At 34.7% G+C, this 18,416-nt stretch overlaps 5 protein-coding genes across 5 annotated transcripts; 2 read left to right on the top strand and 3 right to left on the bottom strand.

Annotated features, from left to right (window-relative positions):
* Positions 1–1,726: 1,726 nt before the first annotated feature.
* LOC129235676 (protein zwilch) lies at positions 1,727–4,542 on the bottom strand. Its single transcript, XM_054869656.1, has 9 exons — positions 4,329–4,542; positions 3,529–4,271; positions 3,286–3,464; positions 3,156–3,229; positions 2,701–2,897; positions 2,358–2,635; positions 2,141–2,267; positions 1,925–2,052; positions 1,727–1,869 (listed from the first exon to the last, which is right to left on the bottom strand). The coding sequence occupies exons 1-9, from the start codon at positions 4,476–4,478 to the stop codon at positions 1,802–1,804; spliced, it is 1,944 nt and encodes a 647-aa protein (XP_054725631.1). The 5' UTR covers positions 4,479–4,542; the 3' UTR covers positions 1,727–1,801.
* Positions 4,543–9,496: 4,954 nt separating this feature from the next.
* LOC129251295 (conserved oligomeric Golgi complex subunit 4) lies at positions 9,497–11,967 on the top strand. Its single transcript, XM_054890661.1, has one exon. The coding sequence runs from the start codon at positions 9,654–9,656 to the stop codon at positions 11,937–11,939; it is 2,286 nt and encodes a 761-aa protein (XP_054746636.1). The 5' UTR covers positions 9,497–9,653; the 3' UTR covers positions 11,940–11,967.
* A 123-nt stretch (positions 11,968–12,090) lies between these two features.
* Positions 12,091–13,423, bottom strand: LOC129251409 (uncharacterized). The gene is made up of 2 exons (XM_054890790.1): positions 12,898–13,423; positions 12,091–12,489 (listed from the first exon to the last, which is right to left on the bottom strand). The coding sequence occupies exon 1, from the start codon at positions 13,250–13,252 to the stop codon at positions 12,914–12,916; it is 339 nt and encodes a 112-aa protein (XP_054746765.1). The 5' UTR covers positions 13,253–13,423; the 3' UTR covers positions 12,091–12,489; positions 12,898–12,913.
* A 936-nt stretch (positions 13,424–14,359) lies between these two features.
* On the top strand, positions 14,360–15,715 carry LOC129251372 (G patch domain-containing protein 4). Its single transcript, XM_054890774.1, has one exon. The coding sequence runs from the start codon at positions 14,590–14,592 to the stop codon at positions 15,622–15,624; it is 1,035 nt and encodes a 344-aa protein (XP_054746749.1). The 5' UTR covers positions 14,360–14,589; the 3' UTR covers positions 15,625–15,715.
* LOC129251380 (probable rRNA-processing protein EBP2 homolog) lies at positions 15,628–16,818 on the bottom strand. The gene is made up of 3 exons (XM_054890781.1): positions 16,679–16,818; positions 16,539–16,622; positions 15,628–16,483 (listed from the first exon to the last, which is right to left on the bottom strand). The coding sequence occupies exons 1-3, from the start codon at positions 16,748–16,750 to the stop codon at positions 15,716–15,718; spliced, it is 924 nt and encodes a 307-aa protein (XP_054746756.1). The 5' UTR covers positions 16,751–16,818; the 3' UTR covers positions 15,628–15,715.
* Between the last annotated feature and the right edge of the window lie 1,598 nt (positions 16,819–18,416).

The following is an 18,416-nucleotide window of genomic DNA, read 5'->3' as shown; positions in this document are numbered from 1 at the left end:
CCTTTGCATTGTATTTACTACACCGGATGTATGTATGTACTTCCGTTATTGAAACAGGACACTTCAGGATTTTTTCACAAATTTAGATATTATATTTTTTGTATGCACGTGTGTGTTTTTTATGCAACTTGCTAAATGTGCACTCAATTTTTTTGGTCTTCTGTTTTATACTGAGACACGTCCGGACCTCATCACTTCAACTGTCGTTCTGATACTTGTCTGCTCCGTAGCACACCTCAAATACTTAAAAGCAAGCAGCTTAACCTGCACACTAATTGGATTGTACCATATTGCGGCATATTCTTTTAGTATATTCGCATTTTACACTATTTATATTCTTGTACTTTCGTAGGTGTGAATTCAACATTCAACGCAATTTGCATCAACTTTTAGCCAAACTTGGAAGCGTCTGGAAGCCACATTTCGAAAGAGAGTGCACTACCGCTTTCCCTTTATGTTGATAAATATAATATATGTGTATATAAATGTAAAACATATACATTTTTTTAATTGTTGGCATTGTTTAGAATAACGCGAACAAAACAAAATGGGATTCGCTCTATCAGTGACCCCTTAGTTGTTGCTATTTCTATACTTATTTTCAAAAAGTTTAAATTAAAACAACTATTCTTTTAGTATAGATCACATCTGCGTAAGTTGAATTTTTACAGGTTTTTCATACATCGACTAAGGAGATGTTGTGAGCTCTATTTTGAATGTTTGTATAAAAAAATTGGTGTTAAGCTTAAAGCAAGTAGCGCTTGTGTATAGAAGTGTCCTGTTAAAATCAGAGAAGTTTTGCTAGTCATAGTTTTGATTCCAGGTACACAAAAGTTTAATAGATCGAGTGAACTTTTGGCGTCGGTAAGCTACTGGTGTACCACCAAAGTGCCCCATTGTTGAAGGGTACGCAGATAACCAGGTAGACAGAAATGACCCTTGATAGTCGGTTCGACGTTACCGACACAATTGGAAATATACGAATAATGTTTTATGCTTTTACCACAGCACCATATAGATGAGTTCTTATAGTTTGTTAGCACAACCCATGCCAACCATTCGTTTCGGAAGTCTACTCGTATATAACAGGTACTAGAAGTAGTAAGATAGACTAATGAAACCGGCTTACTATTTATTAATCAAAAAAGTATTGTAGTTGTTAGCTGAAGTAGAACTTTTAGTGCTCAAAGAGTTCCTTGAATAAAAGACTCCGGTTGCTACTCATTATTATTTGACAAACCTGTTGATAACGAAATAAGCAAATAGAACAACTCACTTAAAGCCTTGAATAAGTTAGAGAAATTTAGATAAATATTTGTGCGGGGTATTTAAATCTTCCTTAAAAACATTTAAAAAGAAACATTATTATTGCCTGCCATCTTTATTATTATATCTTAGAAGAATGAGGAATTTTGTAATTTTGTAACTTTCACTTATCCCTTAATGCCGGCATACGGATAATACGCTTTGCATATTTCTGTAAGTTTCACAGTTAAAGAGTTCTTATTTAATTTACTTAAACTATACTCAATTAATGTGAAGTGTTTTATTTTACGACAAAGCCAAATGAATATATATTTTCCTTAATAATTTGCTTTCTATATTAAAAAATTATTCAAACAAATCATAAATACAAATTTAAAAATTCAGCTCACCTGATTGAAACCGTTCTGATATGGCCGGTGGACAGAGGTTATCCATAATTGTTACCGTAATAAAAGGTGGGTTTGTTTTTCTAGCACAAGGAAATGTGTTTTATTAGTTGAAAATTTCTTATTAAATTCGCTTAAACAATATTTTATTAATGTAAAGTTTTTATTTTACGATAAAGCCAACTGTAGTATGTATTTTCCTTAGTGATATCCTTTTCTGTAATAAAAATAATTGCAGACACATTTTAGATTCGATTAGAAATGCAGCTTACCTTCTGCTTGAAAACATTCCGATATTTTCGGTGGGCAAATATTATCCATACTATAATAGAATGTCGATTTTACTTCACGAAATTTGTTTTTGGAACGCATGCAAATACGGCGCACATGCGGATCTTTGCTGTAAGCATTTGAAATATTGCATTACAAACACATACCTACATATATGCATATATGTTAATCAATTGCTTTTCATATATTAAACTCACCCCTCCAAATGTTCACGCACATCGTGTGCTGATAACGTAATTTCAATTTCATCTACCAGGCGTTCATCGATATTATCTTGAAACCGTGGTGGTTTTCTCAAAAGTTGCTCACAAACTTCACTATATACTGGAAATCAAATATTTAAATAAATATAATGTATAAAAAAATGGAAACGCAATGCAAAAAGATGTCCAAGAAGAAATTAAACACACTTACCATTACTCAAATTCAAATTGACATGTATCATAAGTAAATGTTCTAGCGCACAATGCACTTGCAATAGTTTCGCAAGACGTTCAGCTGTTTCTATCTCATCAAAATTGCTATTCTTAAAGCCTACCCCATCTTCGTGTAGGAATTTATTAGCACCCTTTGCTGTATTGTGCAGTAATGTCTTGCGCATCGCCACCGCATCTGGACGCACAGCATTGCGCAGCGATTTTCGTACGTTCGGCATTACCTCATTCTCATCGTTATGGCGCGAATCAAAGAGACTGTTGAGAAGCAAATAATTGTTAAGAATGAAATAATACCAAAGTCTGTGTGACATCACACTCACCTTTTGCTTTTCAAATCATTTGCACTACATATTTTACTTTCATCAAATATGAGCTCATAGTCTTTGTACAATTTTTCCAATCCGATTTCCAATAACAATTCAAATGGTTCGGTGCCCGTGAGACACGGTATAGCCAAGCGTCTATTGGCAACCTCGGTAATGATTTCTGCCAGTCGATTCTTGTTTGTTGGCGTATTCTTTGCAAGTCAAACAAACACAGGAGAAGGGGAAAAGGAAAGCCAGAGCCATAAGTTCAATTGATTTTGCGTACACTTGTAGGACTTTTTTTAGATCGTACAGTTATATTATTTTATAAACCAAGTTTAAATATATAGTCAAGCTTTTAGTATTTTTCAACTGTCAGTGGTTAAGCGCTTGCTATTTCTAGCGGTTTGCGCTCATGTTTGCTTAACTATTTATGTAAATAATAAATAATCTTTTCCAGAAACACTTACCACAATATTGCAGTGAGCCGCACATTTGAAGAGTATTGTAAATGCCATTTTTAGGTCTTTATATGAGGAGCATCCTATCAAAGATACGCTGCGTCTATTTAGAAATCTTTTTTATGTTTCTCAAACTTACGTTTCAAAATCTCCCACAACTTATCCGTTAGATCAGTGAGGCGCCTGAACTTTACGCGCTGCACAACAGCTTCAATGTCGCATTCAATTCCGCTTTCTGCTGAGTCGATCTCACCAAATCCAGCAATTTCTGTAACTGCTTTATTAATATTTTCACGCAACTCATCCATATCAATGCCACTATTACCAAGGAATTAAATAAGCCTTGAGATCATGAAGATATAAAGATAAAGATTATACTCACCAGCCACACCGGTACACTAAAGCTTCATTTCGTCCATCAGCATCAACGTTAACCAAACTCTTGTATGCTAATATATCATTTCTTATTACGGTCAATATGCGCAATTGATTCATAAAATCTTCAGTCAGTTCATTGCAGGAGCTTAAACGAAATGTCTGTCGCAAAGTAACATCACATGATGTTAAATCAACCAAAGAAGGTAATGCTGCCGTCGAAGACCAACTGCAGCATACAGATATGTGAGATTTGATTTGATATGTATTCTCAATATACGTTTCTACTTGTGGGAGTATATTTCGAGAAATGAGAGCCAGATGTTGGCGCATTAGAGATTGCGTATTCACTTCGAAGGCAGGTATCATCCCAAGATATGTAATTATTCCACGACCAAAATATCCTGGTACGAATTCATATTGCAACATCAAAGTTTTTTCCACATCTGCTCCATTGCAAAGTATCCAAATAGAACCTGTTGCATCAGGATCTGTTGCCTGAAGGTCCTCTTTACACAGGATAGCACGAGCCTTTTCTACATTAATCCCTTTGTGACATTCCTCTTGCAATTGCCAGGGATTTAACGCTTCCAAGCGTATATTTATTGAAATGTCTTCGATCGCCTCTACTACACAATCATCTTTCAGTGGACTACCAGTGAGGTCCATATCTGTTTTACCAGCATTCTCATTATTTTTCAAGAGAAGCTTTGTCGGAGATTCGTACACATTAGCCAATTTACTGCGGTCCTTAAAATACAAATATTAATACCGAAAAACATACCCACACAAACTTATTTAGCATACCTCTAAATATAAAAAAACCACTTTACCGGCACATTCTTCTCGTCCAACAATCTTCGATAAATAGGATGAGGGTTCAGTATATATGAGTGTATAAGATTCACCATATCTACGTAATAAGGAGGCGTAAACATTTGCCAAGTGCGCGGACATTTTCAAATAGTTACTCAAATATCAAATGAATAAGACACATTCGAAAATTGACGATAAATCAAATTGAAAAATCAAACAAAGCTGTGACAGGGTTGACTTTGTAATTATTATCGTTATCGCTAGATGTCAAAGAACATAAATAATAATACGTTCACATATAAGTAGATGATCTACTTTTTCGTTCTTAACTCCCAATCCTAATTAAAAAGCAAGATTTCCCATAAAAAATTTCACTTCCAAAATCTGAGATTATTTATTTGTTTATTATTATTAAAGTCAAACATAATGATTGACCTTAAGAATAGTTTACATAAAAGGATTAACAGTAAAATCAAAATTAAAATTAAAATTAAAATTACAGCTAGTGGGAAAGAAGTAGAAGTTGGAAAAAGTATTAAAAAAGGAAGGTAAGTAAGATTATAAAATAATCCTAGATAATAAACGTACTTTTTGACATACAACCCTATGTTTTCTATGTAATAGATCATTATTTTTACGCGTGTAAAGAACAACGTCAAAGTAAAAACTAAATAAAATGGATGCCGGCAAAGAAAACAGGTTTGCAGACATAACTCTAATAAAATGTTTGTTAGGTATTATTAACTATGCATTCATGTAAAAGAAAAAAGCGTATGTCCATAAACGCTTCATCCTCTTATTACTTATTGGCCCCTATTATGAGTTGGATTCGATCTTCGATATTCGCTGGTTTTCGAAGATCGAAAATCGAATGTCAATTTAGTATTATGAGCGGTCAAGGTGGATTTATTAAGGTGACAGCATTCACCCAGCTGAATTTTTCGCCGTAGGTATGGCTTACGTCAAAATGATATGCTTTGTTTGTATGTATTGGCATGTTTACATTTGATTACTGATTTTGACGTGATGCTTGGACCAAACGCAACAACAAATACATATAGGGTTTTACTTATATGTGTTTGCTGTCACCTGTAATAAATTCGCCTTGTGAGCGGTGCATGTCTGTCGAAATTTTCGTTGTATACCGAATTTAGAGTCGAATGCAATTTTGCTTTCGATTGTGTAGCGTATTGTGGGAAAATTCGTTCAAATGTAAGTTGTTTGCGATTATTTATTGTTTTATAGTAACCAAATAATAAACATCTACTAATTTTGTTAATTTTATGCAGGTCGAAAGGCGTGAGTACCAAACAGCAATCAGAAAGGCTGGTTGCATTAATGGAAGAGAATCCACAATTCGCAAAAGGGATTTGCACAAAAGTTCAAGCAGCAAAAAAATGGAAGGAGTTTACAACGGAGCTGAATTGCTTTTTTTGTGATGTTTGTAGAAATAAATTTTTATTTTCCCTTGGCAGGTATGGGCTGACGAATGACGAATATTTGAATAAAGAAAATTTATAACAAAAATAAAAAAGGAACTATGGCTTAAAGGTTTTTATTTAATACTTTTTAGTTTTTTCTATAATATTCTAAGAATTTCATTTCTTATGTTTTCTGCTTCTCCGTTATTTGACTCCACTTCAATATCTCCAGCATTATCGTTGAGGGTCTCATCGGATAACTCTTCATCCAGAAGTTGAACATTGTAAAGCAGACAAATGTTGTGCAAAGCTACACACACATTAATAATTTGTGTAGTTTTTTTTTTTTTTGTTTGTTTTGAGAATAGTGGAGAGCTCTTGCCTGCAACAAACTTCTCGCTTTAGCATGTTGTTTGTTGTATGTCCTTTGGTTTTAGAACGTATCCAGCATCACCCGAGACAGACAAAAATTATTAAAAACGGAATTTCCATTGGTGTTTATTACATACCGAGGAGCCAAATATTGCGACGGCCATTGAGATGTTGCTCGTCTAAATTCGCTTTCAATGGCGACATGTTGAAAGCTATAGAATCATGAGTAGCTTCTGGATTTTTCGCCTTTATATAAGTTATATTCATTGTATGATCACATACCTAAACTTGGAATTTATTGGGAGGTTGAATTAGTTTTAAAGGTGACACACAGATGGCGCTATTTATCACTTTATCGCGTTGGCAATACTGAATATATATTCATGACAAAGCCTCATCCCTAGGCTTTGTTTATCAGTATCTGTCATTTTGCTGAAGTATAAGCAACGCAGTGTTTTCGTGCTCCGAGTATGTCAACTTTCGTGCCGTCGAAACGCAATTTGCGGGAAGCTTTGCTTTTCTGCTTCAATTTAAAAAAAAATACAGCCCAAGCCCATGAATTGCTACAGGAGGCCTACCCAGACCATACTCCGTCGATTTCAACATGTCAGTACTGGTTTCGACGATTCAAAAGTGGTGATTTTCACACCGAAGACAAGGAGCGTCTTGGCCAGCCCAAAAAGTTCGAGGACGCGGATTTGGGGGAATTGGTAAACGAGGACTCGTGCCAAACCCAAGAAGAGCTTGCTGAATCATTGGGCGTTGATAAATCAACCGTTTGCAAGCGTCTAAAAGCGATAGGAATGATCCAAAAGCAAGGACATTGGGTCGAAGAGGAGCTAATCGAATTGAATGAGAAGGAAAAAGGTGCGGCACGTTCGCGAGAATTGCCAGCACGTAAGACGAGAGCACGAAAAACGACTACAACAGCAACACGCGCGGCAAAGCAAAGCAAATCAAATACAAAACCCATTGGTGGGTCTATAAGGGGGTGGGTCTAAGTTGGCTGAATGAAGAAGAAAAATGTGTGAAAGATTTTTGTCGCAGAATTTAAATAAGTTTATGTATGATCTCTAAGCAGACGATAGCAACGTTTGCCAGCCAGCAACAACCTCGAATCGCCACAATTAAAACTAATTATAATATTAATTAATAATCATCTGCTTGTATTAGTGTAACAACAACACGTTTAGTTTGTAATTTTACAATTAATTTTTAATATATGCAACATTATTTTTTTATTCAATTTTAATATTAATACTCCTTGTCTTATTGTAAAAACCTAGAATCATTTATCATCACAACACAACCATTTTAAGTTGAATTGCATTAAAAATACCTTATGCCTAATGTTCATTCACGTACGTACAGATTTATTTGCGCATCTGATAAATTTCTTTGTCGTGCACATAATTTATACACAATAGGGTGGGGGAAATCTGGTGCAAACCATACGACGCAGCTACAGTCTAAGTGATCTCTCAGAACCAGATGTACATCGCACTCAAGACGAGATAATTTCAGCAAGATAAAAAAAAGCAAAAAAAAAACAAAAAGAAAGCAAAAGTTGAACAATACCCTTGCAAGCCATTGTCAATAATCAAATTTTCTTTCATGTGTATATATGTATGTATTATATATTGTATGACTCATATTTACATAAGTATATGCAAATGTGTACTTACAATCGTAGCATTAATGTTGTAGGATCCCTTCCTGTTGTAATATAAATGCTGAACTTCTTTCCTGGGAGAGACAATTTTAATATGCGTGCCATCAACACAGCCAATTATTCATGGAATCCGGTATTTGCTATAAAAATGTGCATTTGTCTATTGCAGATCAGCCTCTGTACTACTACTACTTTCCAGGACATCTATTACTTCCCGTTATACTCATTTTCACAAAAAATACTTTTTTTACTTTTAAAAATGTTGTTAACAAAAAATTTCAATATAATCGCTTTTTCTTCTATTTTGATTTGCTGTATCAGCTTATCTATTGTAAATGCGTCGAGCGATCGAAATTCACAATAGTCCTATTCTTCAGCAAATGAGCACCATAATACCAAATGAAAATTCGTTCGATCAGCACAAAGGCGAATTTATTATAGGTGACTGCAACCACATATAAGTAAAACCCTACATGTATTTGTTGTTGCGTTTGGTCCAAGCATCACGTCAATGTACAATCGCAAATGTAAACATACGAATGTAAACATACCAATACATACAAACAAAGCATATCATTTTGACGTAAGCCATACCTGCGGCGAAAAATTCAGCTGGGTGAATGCTGTCACCTATAATAAATCCACCTTGATTAGCACTTTCGACTACAGTCGAAGATCGAATGTTGCTCATAATAAGGGCCATTATAAAATGTAATATTGAATTTCGAATGCGTATGGCTGCCATAATTTTTTGAAACCTCAGTAAACGTCGTTTACGGATTTTTTTAAACTGTTTATTAGCAGATAATTCCGGAATTAAATTACCTATTTCTTCTCCTTGTCTTTTCTTTATATCGTTAATAATAATTAAACAAAGCAAAAACACCGAAATATTCCACCAAAATAATTTCTATGAAGAAAAACCTTTCACAACAGTATTGAAAGCTGGTTATGAATTTTGCAAGTAATCTGCCATATGCGAACGGATAGATTAGTTTTGTGGATTTATTGGTAATTAATGCATATATGAGCTTACTTTAAGTGAGTAACCGTTGGACCAATGGCAGTAGTAAAAAAAATGTAAATTGCATTATTCTGAAAGTCCCGATTTACATACACAGACATCTGGAGAAATTTTCTTTAGATTCATTCGCGGTCAACAGGCAAAATTGTTTTCAGCATAATTTGTTGATTTTGACGTTTACTTCTTTAAGATTGACAATAAGATTAAAAAACACCAAGCCAGTACGGGAAACAAAACTCCTCTCTGTTCTCCCACGAACAAAATGATTCCCTTTCAAATGTTTCCCTTCAAAATGTCTCCTTGTGTAAATCGGGAAAAACAAGTTTCACTTTATATGATAAAGAAATTTTATAAATGCCTTAATATTCATATTGGTTATTAAATATTTTTACAGTCCGAATATTAACCGTACAATTTTTTCCAGTTATCCTTTAAAACAAAATTTAATATTACTTTCTATTTTATTCATTCCCTACCAGACAACACTAGTTCATCAGGCCCCTAAAACAAACGGTTTTGATATGGATAAAAAACTCACGTCAGAATTGTTAACACAATCAAGAGCCTTTTTTGGTTTAATTTTTATATATTCATAGGGAAAAGGCCCTTCAAATAGTATGAAACGTTAAAAATGTCACCGATAATCGATATTAATTTAAAGGCTGTCATCGAAATTGTTTACATTACTGACACGACAATATATTGCAATTTTGCATCAACCCCATTAAAACTTTAATAACTTTAAATTATTAAATTCCAGGACTTAACCTGATACTTCTTCAATAAAAACTTCAAAAGTATAATTATAAATGTGTTTCTAAATAGAAATGTTATCCAACGCCGAAATTAGTACCACGGAGGATATGCAAACAATTTTGCAGAAAATAGCAGAGGAAGAGGATGAAATCAATTGTAATTTGGAAAATCTGTTGTCCAAGCAGTCTCTAATAGAATCCAAAATGAGTGCGATTGGATATTTTCTTGGTGCTTTAAATACAGTGGGTACTGATACAAGAAAATTGAGTATGCAAATTTCACACACTGCGAATTTAGCTGAATCAGTAAGTGCTAAAGTACGTTGTGTAGATTTGGCTCGGAGTCGCGCATCTGAATGTCAACAACGTGTACACGATTTGATAGATCTACAACTTTGTAGTCAAGGTGTTTTGAAAGCAATTGATGAAGAAGACTATGAAAAAGGATCTGCACTGATTGGACGTTTTTTATCAATCGACCAAAATGTGCTACAGCGTACGGCTGGTGATGTCGGCTCAAATGGCTCAGTGACATCTGTAAGCGAGGCTGTCCATACACTAGAAAATGCAACGGAGAAAATGCGCAGACTTGTAATGCTGCGCTTTGATGAAGCTGTTAATAGAGATGACTTGGCATCTGTGGAGCGCTTTTTGAAATTATTTCCGCTATTGGGAATACATTATGATGGTATCGAGAAATTCGGTAAATATATATGTATGAAATTGGCTGTAAAATCAGAAAAAGAATTGCGTACTTCATTGGATATAGCAAAGGCGGAGAACCGCTTGCCAGTTGCTTTTGCAGATACTTTAACAACTTTACTAGAAAATTTCGCACGAGTAATTGAAGTGAATAAACCCATAATAGAAACGTATTATGGGTCCGGATATCTAATTACCTTAGCTATATTGCTACAAAATGAATGCGACTCCGAGGTGAAAAATGTTGTCTTGGAGTTTAACAAAAATAGGCGTATACACGATATAATTCAACAAATCAACGACTACAATCGCTCTGCGAGCGGAAATATGCCATCTCTTAGTCCATATCAAAAGTCGCCTATTAACACAGATAAACCGCAACCAAAAGATATTGACCCAATTATTGTAGAGCTCACAATCATGCATTCCCGTGTGGAACTGTACTTCAGGTTTTTAAGGCGTAAAGTAAAGTCGGACATTGACGCCAGTGATGCAGAGGAAATCGAGAAAGAACGTCAGACACAACGTTTAACGTCGCTCTTTAACAATTCAGATCTTAGTCGTCAAATGCAGGAACTACTAAGTACTTACCTGCTGCTCGAGAGGCATTTTATGGAAGAAAGTGTACATAAAGCAATATCTTTAGACACTTTTGAAATTGGTCAACAGTGCTCTTCTATGGTGGATGATGTTTTCTATATTCTGCGCAAATGTATTCGCCGGTCGCTGACGACACAATCTGTTAACGGATTGTGTGCTGTAATCAACAATGCTGCTTCCTGTCTATACAATTTTATAAACGCATTAAAAATTCCACTTAAAAATGGATATCCTTCCGGCTATACAGATTTGGCTTATAGTGCCATCCAAATTGCAGTTCAGCATGGAAAATTGCAATCAAACGACAGTGAAAAAGCACGCAGTAACTTTATTAATCGCCTAAATAATGCAGATATGTCAACGGAATACCTCGAAACTTTGTGGGAAACAATCGAGCAGGATATTAAAAGTTCCTTTCCATCAATATCAGCTACTGAGCGGCGGATAGTAGATAGTTGCATTTCTGAATTGAGAACTGTAAGGGATACCTTAAAAGCCTGTGTGAATTTTGGTATGACTCAATTAAGATCGAGCGCAATTAAACCGCGCTTGAATCCCTGGGTTGATCAATTTCTCAACCACAGTCACATTTTATCCGAAGAAGAATTGGCCGATTACGAAGCTGGTGAAACCTTTATCCAAACGCTTATTGTGCAACTCGATGGTTTCTTAAGTCAATTCAAAAATGTACTAACTCCACGGAATTTCGATGCTTTCGTAAGCATTTTGGCGTCAGATACAACTGCGAGGCTGGAAAGAGCAATAAAGAAAACGTCATTCAATCGTCTGGGTGGTCTTATTCTCGACCAGGAAATTCGTGCACTCAGTTCATATTTAACTGGAGTTACGTCATGGTCTGTGCGCGACAAAATGACACGTCTAACACAGATAGCAACAATATTAAATTTGGAAAAGGTGGATGAATTTTCAGATTACTGGAGCCCTGAAAATGAAAATGAGACGCCTTCATGGCGCTTAACACCCCAAGAAATTAGGATGCTCTTGGCCCTACGTACAGATTTTCGCATGGATGACATAAAGCGTGTAAAGTTATAAGTATTTGATAAGAGTAAATACCAAAATATAAAAATAATGTAATGTATAAAAAATAATGTTAAAACATTCAAAATATGTTAATCGGAAATATACAACATTATTTACTTCTTTAATGGAAATACAAACATAAAACATGTTAGTTAGCAATACATTTTAATTTATAACTTACGTATACGAGTGTAGTTATATTTAATATGAAGATCTTCGTTAATATTGGTTACAAATTTAGATACGGAATATATTACAATAAATTGCTTATTAGCTCACATCATAATTCACTTTCCTCCAATTTCGAAGTTCAAATCAAGACGCGCTGAAAGTTTGGTGCTATCTGTATCCAAAGTATTTTTGGTATGAACCACTTTAACTCCACCATTAACCGTTGTTTTACTATCAGCACTGCGCCAAAGGTTTGCTAATGCCTCTAGTGTAATGTCCGTTTTGTGCTGATTATCGTGATCAGCGGATAATATTAAATCAAGCTGACGACGAAATCGTTCAAAGTAATTCTCTGGATTGGATTTTTCTTCCGATAACATCCGCTGCAAGGCTGCACAGCGCAACAAAATTAAAATATGTATAAATACAATAGATAATCTCATATTTGTCAAAAATTGCTTAGTGGTTTATGTGAAGAAAAAGTTAAAAAATCGGCACCAAAAACCCTATTTAGAACAGCTTATCGGCGCACTGATAACAGTTAAGTCGAATTTAATATTTGTGGAGCTGCTGATACAACATATTTTTAAATATAAATATATTACGTATATGGTATACCTATGTATGTGCATATGTAGATTGTAATCTGTATTCTAAGACGATGAGTCAATAAATAATTTATTTATTAGCTCATGGTATACATTTTATTTAGTAAGTCAATATTGCATATATTATCTTAATAACTAGCTGAACTAATATTGTTGAAAACAATAATTTTCCAACTAAAAATGCCATTTACCAACTAATTAACAATATCACTTTCTTCTGTAATCGTGATGAACATGTAAACGTCCTGAAAAATGTGTATTTCCCGCGTGTTGCGAACTACTGCTATGTACCACTTTGGCTGCTCCTTCAATCTGTGTTTTACTGTCAGCACTACGCCACAGATTGGCTATAGCTTCTAAAGCTATTTCTGTTTCATCTTCTTTGTCATCATGTTCAGCAGACAAATTTATATCGATTTGACGACGAGCTCGTTTTAAATATTGTAATTGCAAATCCCCAATCTCCACTCTTGGCAATGCGGCACAAAATATTAATATTATGCTAAAAATTAAAAATAATGGAAATGATACCGATTTTGTTTTCATGCTAATTGAGAACAATAATTAATTTAAATATGAAATGACTTGAAATCGCGCAGACATAAACCGTGAACAATTAAACTGCTTATCACTTCGCTGATAACCGTTGACTGAAATAGCTGCTCTCCGCAAATAAGTCTCGAAGTGCAACATATATTAGAAAGAGTACTGAATTTTAATTAATATGTGAACAAAACATTAAAAACTTAAATGAAAACATGTTAACAAATTAATAAGTCCATTTTTGATGAACTGAAAGGGAAAAATATATTATGAGTCACAAAAATTGTATGTCCTTGTGAAATTTTGTTTTTAACTGAATATAGTTTATGAATAATTTTCGGAAATATTCAGAAATCAAAAATCATTTTCTGGAATTTTTGTAATAAAAAATACAGTTATCTAGACTTACGAGAAATGTTGTGATGGATGTGCACGTAATCAATCATATCAAAATGTTTTAATTTGACCCTTGCCACTCCTACTTTTCTCACTTCCGCCCAGGCACATTGAACAGTACTACTACCTGTAGAGAAAAAACAAAAGCTATGCATTTTTCGTCCCTAAAATGTAAAAATCTGTAAAGAAAGATTTACAGTTATAGCAATAAATAATAAAATAAATAGAAAAAATCAAACCAGATGGTCTAATGCTATTCAATGTGCTTTGCTTTCGCAAAATAATTTAAATGCAGTTACGATCATTGTAGAAATCTATCGATATAAGGGATTCGGCTATGAATTTTATTAAAAGACTAAGTGTGGCATCTCTTCAACCCTCTTTTATCATTCAAGAAGTGTTGTCCGATACCGTCATGTACTCGATATTTACTTTTATCGGATTTATTCTAAAATTCACAGAAGAAAACTTCTTTGCTATTTTTTAAAGGATTGGAATTGTGTCCAAGATCTTCTAATTCTTCTGACGGGTTACTTCTTGCGGCCGAATTTGGTGCTGCTATATGTTAAATCTCAAAAATTCATCAAAATCTTTTACTGCTCAAGCTCGGTGGTGCTTCCAAAAATCGTAAGACATTTGAATATAGGGTCCTATATCTATAGTTGTAGCTATAGCAGTAATACTATACAACTGTACTGAGCCGAATCAGTTTTTTAACTCCGATGTACAAGTATTATCGAAGAACTTCAGTATGATTCAAACGATTTGAAAACAAAAATTCTTAAAATAAAAGCAAGTCAGTACCTTAACCCCGTACTGAGTATCTTGACTCATGCATGAAGCACTCGAGTACAAAAAGTACTCAGTGCTTTAACAAAGTATCGAGTATTTGTTGTTATCGGAACAACACTACACGTTCGTGCAAGTAAACAATAAAAGTTGCAATGGATTTCGCCCGCAATATATTAAATAAATACGGCTGGAAAGAAGGAGAAGGCTTGGGAAAGAATAGCGATGGCATTATCAAGCCCCTCAAAGCAGTAATGAAATTTGACAATGCTGGTCTGGGTTCAGATCAAGCGGCCAGTGATTTTAACAATCACTGGTGGGAGCGTGTCTTCAACGAAGCTGCAGGCAATGTGGAAGTGAAGTCTGGGAAAAATGGTGTAAGCATGGATCTGAAGAATAAACATGACAGCGTAGAAATATCTACCAAGGGATATTCGCTGAAGAAATTGAAGAAAGCTAAGGAAGGTCGCATTACAAGTGATGCGAGGTATGATAACTTCATTCAATCTGCCACTCTTACCAAATCTGGCGATGAAAGAGAGAATCCAAACAAAATTACCGTCGCCGACATATCCGTAACACAATACAAAACACTGACGGATGACGAGTTATTTCGGGCATGTGGAGGAAGAACGGCGCATAAAGGAGCGCGGCATGGCTTAAAGCTAAGTGGAAAGTTGTCACGAATAGAGCAACAGGAACAAGAACTTTTGGCAAGAATGCAAGAACGCAAGAAGCAATCTGTAGGACAACCTGACGAAAAAGACTCAAAAAAAATTAAGCGTAAAAAGAAAAGTAAAAAGGAAGAAGATGTTGTAGATGGTGACCCCGACTCAGAACTGTCTAAAAACTTAGTTGCAACCGAAACTTGCATTTCTGTTAAAAAGAAACATAAAGTTTCCCAATCTACCTCAGAGGACACTTTTAAAAGGGGGAAAAATGAAAAAGAAGAAATAATTCAATTAAGTGATAATGCCTCAGTTGATGCAGACAATTTAAAACAAAAGAAAAATAAGCGTAAAACAAAAGAAACTAGACATCTTGAGCTAGCTGCAACTAATACAGACTTGGAAGTCGATTGCACTGATATTCCGCCAAAAAAGCGAAGAGAAAACAACTGCAAAGGTTGCGATGAGAAAGTCGAAGAAAACAGGAAAAAATTGAAAAAGTCCAAAAAGAGGAAACAGTAGTAGTTAAATAAAAATTATGATATTGTTTTATTTATAAACCTATTGTTTATTAAAATGTATATGCCTTAACTAAAAATTCTAAACTATTATTTTATTTCCTTGATTTAGCATTCATTCGACGTGATTTACCTAAGCGTTTGTTGCCACTGCTCGACGCCTTAGAACCTTTTCGGAAGTTTTTCACCTTTTCCAGGCCCCCCGCCGAAGATTTTGTGTTTCGCTTTAGCCCCTTCTTTTTACCACCAAAGCCAAACTTTTTATTACGTTGTTTCCGTTTGTCAGCCGATTTTTTCTTCTGCGATTCTAAAGCCTTGGCATCTTCAAGGAAATCAAGATTCTTAAGTTTTCCTTTACGGAATTTCTTCAGCTTATCCAGCATATCTTTCTTTTCCATTTCCCGCTGTACTTTTGTTTGTTTAGCAAGTAGTTTACCCATTTTGCGTTGCTCACGTATTTGTTTAATGCGCTCAGACTTTGCTTGACCCTCCTGCTTGGCCATCAGGTTAGCTCGCACCTTTTGCATGTGTTCATCAGATTTTGCCATTTCGGCAAAATAGTCATCGGGACGCCGTGTAACAATTCCTACTTCGTGTAAACGTTTTATTCCTTCTATTACTGCAGCTTGAGCTTGGCGATGAAAGAGCATTTCTCGCTTAAAATCATTTAGTACCGGATCTTCTTCCGGTCGTATGTAAGGAATTTTAGCATTGCCCTTAAACATATTAACACGTTTCTGATCATGCTTTTCTAATTGTATGACCATTTCAGGTGCCAAAGGAGCCAAATCGTTTACCATATCCATTCGTTCAACCCATGGCAAATCTAGTTTAATTTCATCAGCTTTGGACAACAGTTGTGGCTGTAAATGTTGATATGTTTAAAATGAATTTCTTTATTTAATTATCTACCCTTACAATATTGTTGACTTTCTTCTTTTCTGCATTGAATTCAATGTTTAAGCCGGGTTTAAGGTCGCCACGCGCAAACGCTTCCTGAAGCTGTTGAAATTTTTGTTTTAAATTTTACATGTTCGAAACATATGCAAAGTACTTACCTCTTCATCGGATTTATCGTCCGAATAATATTCGGAGTCTGTTTCAGCTTCTAATTGTGCTTTTCTTTTCATTTTCAAATATTTCTTCGATTTGCAATCTCGCGAAAATTTAAAAACAAACCCCACACGTGTAAATGAGCTACAGTTGTCAAAAAATTTAATCAGAGCGAATTTCTTAAAAGTGCAGTAAGGCGAATTGAATACAGGAGGTGATGTCTTCTGAAAACAGTTACGTTATTTTTCGCGAATTTGACAAGTTTGACATCGGCAACATACTAATACAAAACAAATGAATAAAACAGATAAATTATGAAGAAATGTTTCTGAAAACACAATGAATGGCTTGGTAATATTACGATTTGTGACATTTAAACTAAACCAGCTAATGAAAACGAAATGCCGCGTTCTATCACTTTTGAAGGTGAAGTCACTAACGCAGCAACATTGTATAGATACGCCTGGACTTAGGGGTAGTAGTTCACATTCACGGCGAACTAAGTATTATAGATAGCATCTTTCCAAAGCAGTTATTTTATTTTTCGCGATTTTAACAAATTTGCCGTCAGGTCCCTTACCAATACAAAACCAACAAAATGAGGCGAAATTAAATTGTGAAAGCAAAAATGAGTATAAAGCCGTTGTGAAAGCACAAATGAGTCTGAAGCCGCCAGAAAGTATGTATGTGTGTGTATACTTTCTTGTATTTAGTTGTTTCCAAGAAGGATTTATTATAGGTGACAGCATTCACCCAGGTGAATTTTTCGCCGTAGATATGGCTTATGTCAAAATGATATGCTTTGTTTTGTATGTATTGGTATGTTTACATTCGTATGTTGACATTTGATTACTGATTTTGACGTGATGCTTGGACCAAACGCAACAACAAATACTTATATGTGGTTGCTGTCACCTATAATAAATCCACCTTGGTTGTTTCCATTGCTTCCGCCTACTGTTCTTCTTCACAAACAAGTAATTCCCCTTCTTTTTGTTTGTTTACAGTGAATTCGGAAGGCGCAACCATGTATTCTGCCATCCTTGGTGTAGAGCAGCTCACATGAAGCAAAAAACAATTTTAACTAAGCTCAAACTCATTGATGAAATTACTACGTTACTAAATGCTTTAATATATATAAATTCAATAACTTTTTTTCTTTTAGACTTTTTTCCGACTGAAGGCCGTACAAATCTTTAAAAGGTGATGAAAAGAAGTGTTGAACTTAAACACAACTGTTTCAGTTAAAATAAATTCTTAAATAAAAAAGCAATGTAAATAACTTACGTAGTCTCGTTTCCACGACAGTCGGTTCTACGTTACCGAAACGACCCGGATTTATATCCGGCCAAGGACTGTCACTCCAGCAGCATTCCCCCTTTTGTAAGTATGGGGAATGTTTATGCTGCTACAACAACAACAACTTACGTAGTCTAGACTTAATTAAAAAAATTACACAAAGCAAAAAAAAAAAACGATTTAAGAATTCATATGGTTTATGTTGGTGAATGAAATATCTTAGTAAAATTTTAAATAAAAATTAATAAATAAAAGTTAGACTAAAATTTCATTAACATGTTTTTCCCCATATAAAAATCACGGTTAATTTTATCAAAACGAATTTTCGTAAGTATGTGCATACATCTTTATGCATTAGAGAATTGCTTAGATTAAGAATTCTATGCCTTTTATATGTTTTAAATCAGTAAATTTTTAGTTGTAATGAAGATAAGATGTGCTATA

The sequence above is a fragment of the Anastrepha obliqua genome, chromosome 1 (genome assembly GCF_027943255.1).
Source record: "Anastrepha obliqua isolate idAnaObli1 chromosome 1, idAnaObli1_1.0, whole genome shotgun sequence".
In the NCBI taxonomy this organism is placed as follows: domain Eukaryota; kingdom Metazoa; phylum Arthropoda; class Insecta; order Diptera; family Tephritidae; genus Anastrepha; species Anastrepha obliqua.
This window is presented reverse-complemented; position numbering and strand designations above follow the sequence as displayed.

What these genes read in the sequence shown, in the direction of transcription:
- LOC129235676 (XM_054869656.1), bottom strand. Translation starts at nt 4,478, where the DNA reads ATGTCCGCGCACTTGGCAAATGTTTACGCCTCCTTATTACGTAGATAT. An exon ending in CGGCTCACTGCAATATTGTG is followed by an intron (nt 2,898 to 3,155) that starts GTAAGTGTTTCT and finishes TGACTTGCAAAG; the next exon opens with AATACGCCAACAAACAAGAA. An exon ending in GGAATGTTTTCAAGCAGAAG is followed by an intron (nt 1,870 to 1,924) that starts GTAAGCTGCATT and finishes TTTTTATTACAG; the next exon opens with AAAAGGATATCACTAAGGAA.
- LOC129251295 (XM_054890661.1), top strand. Translation starts at nt 9,654, where the DNA reads ATGTTATCCAACGCCGAAATTAGTACCACGGAGGATATGCAAACAATT.
- LOC129251409 (XM_054890790.1), bottom strand. Translation starts at nt 13,252, where the DNA reads ATGAAAACAAAATCGGTATCATTTCCATTATTTTTAATTTTTAGCATA.
- LOC129251372 (XM_054890774.1), top strand. Translation starts at nt 14,590, where the DNA reads ATGGATTTCGCCCGCAATATATTAAATAAATACGGCTGGAAAGAAGGA.
- LOC129251380 (XM_054890781.1), bottom strand. Translation starts at nt 16,750, where the DNA reads ATGAAAAGAAAAGCACAATTAGAAGCTGAAACAGACTCCGAATATTAT. An exon ending in ACGATAAATCCGATGAAGAG is followed by an intron (nt 16,623 to 16,678) that starts GTAAGTACTTTG and finishes AAATTTCAACAG; the next exon opens with CTTCAGGAAGCGTTTGCGCG. An exon ending in AGAAGAAAGTCAACAATATT is followed by an intron (nt 16,484 to 16,538) that starts GTAAGGGTAGAT and finishes CAACATTTACAG; the next exon opens with CCACAACTGTTGTCCAAAGC.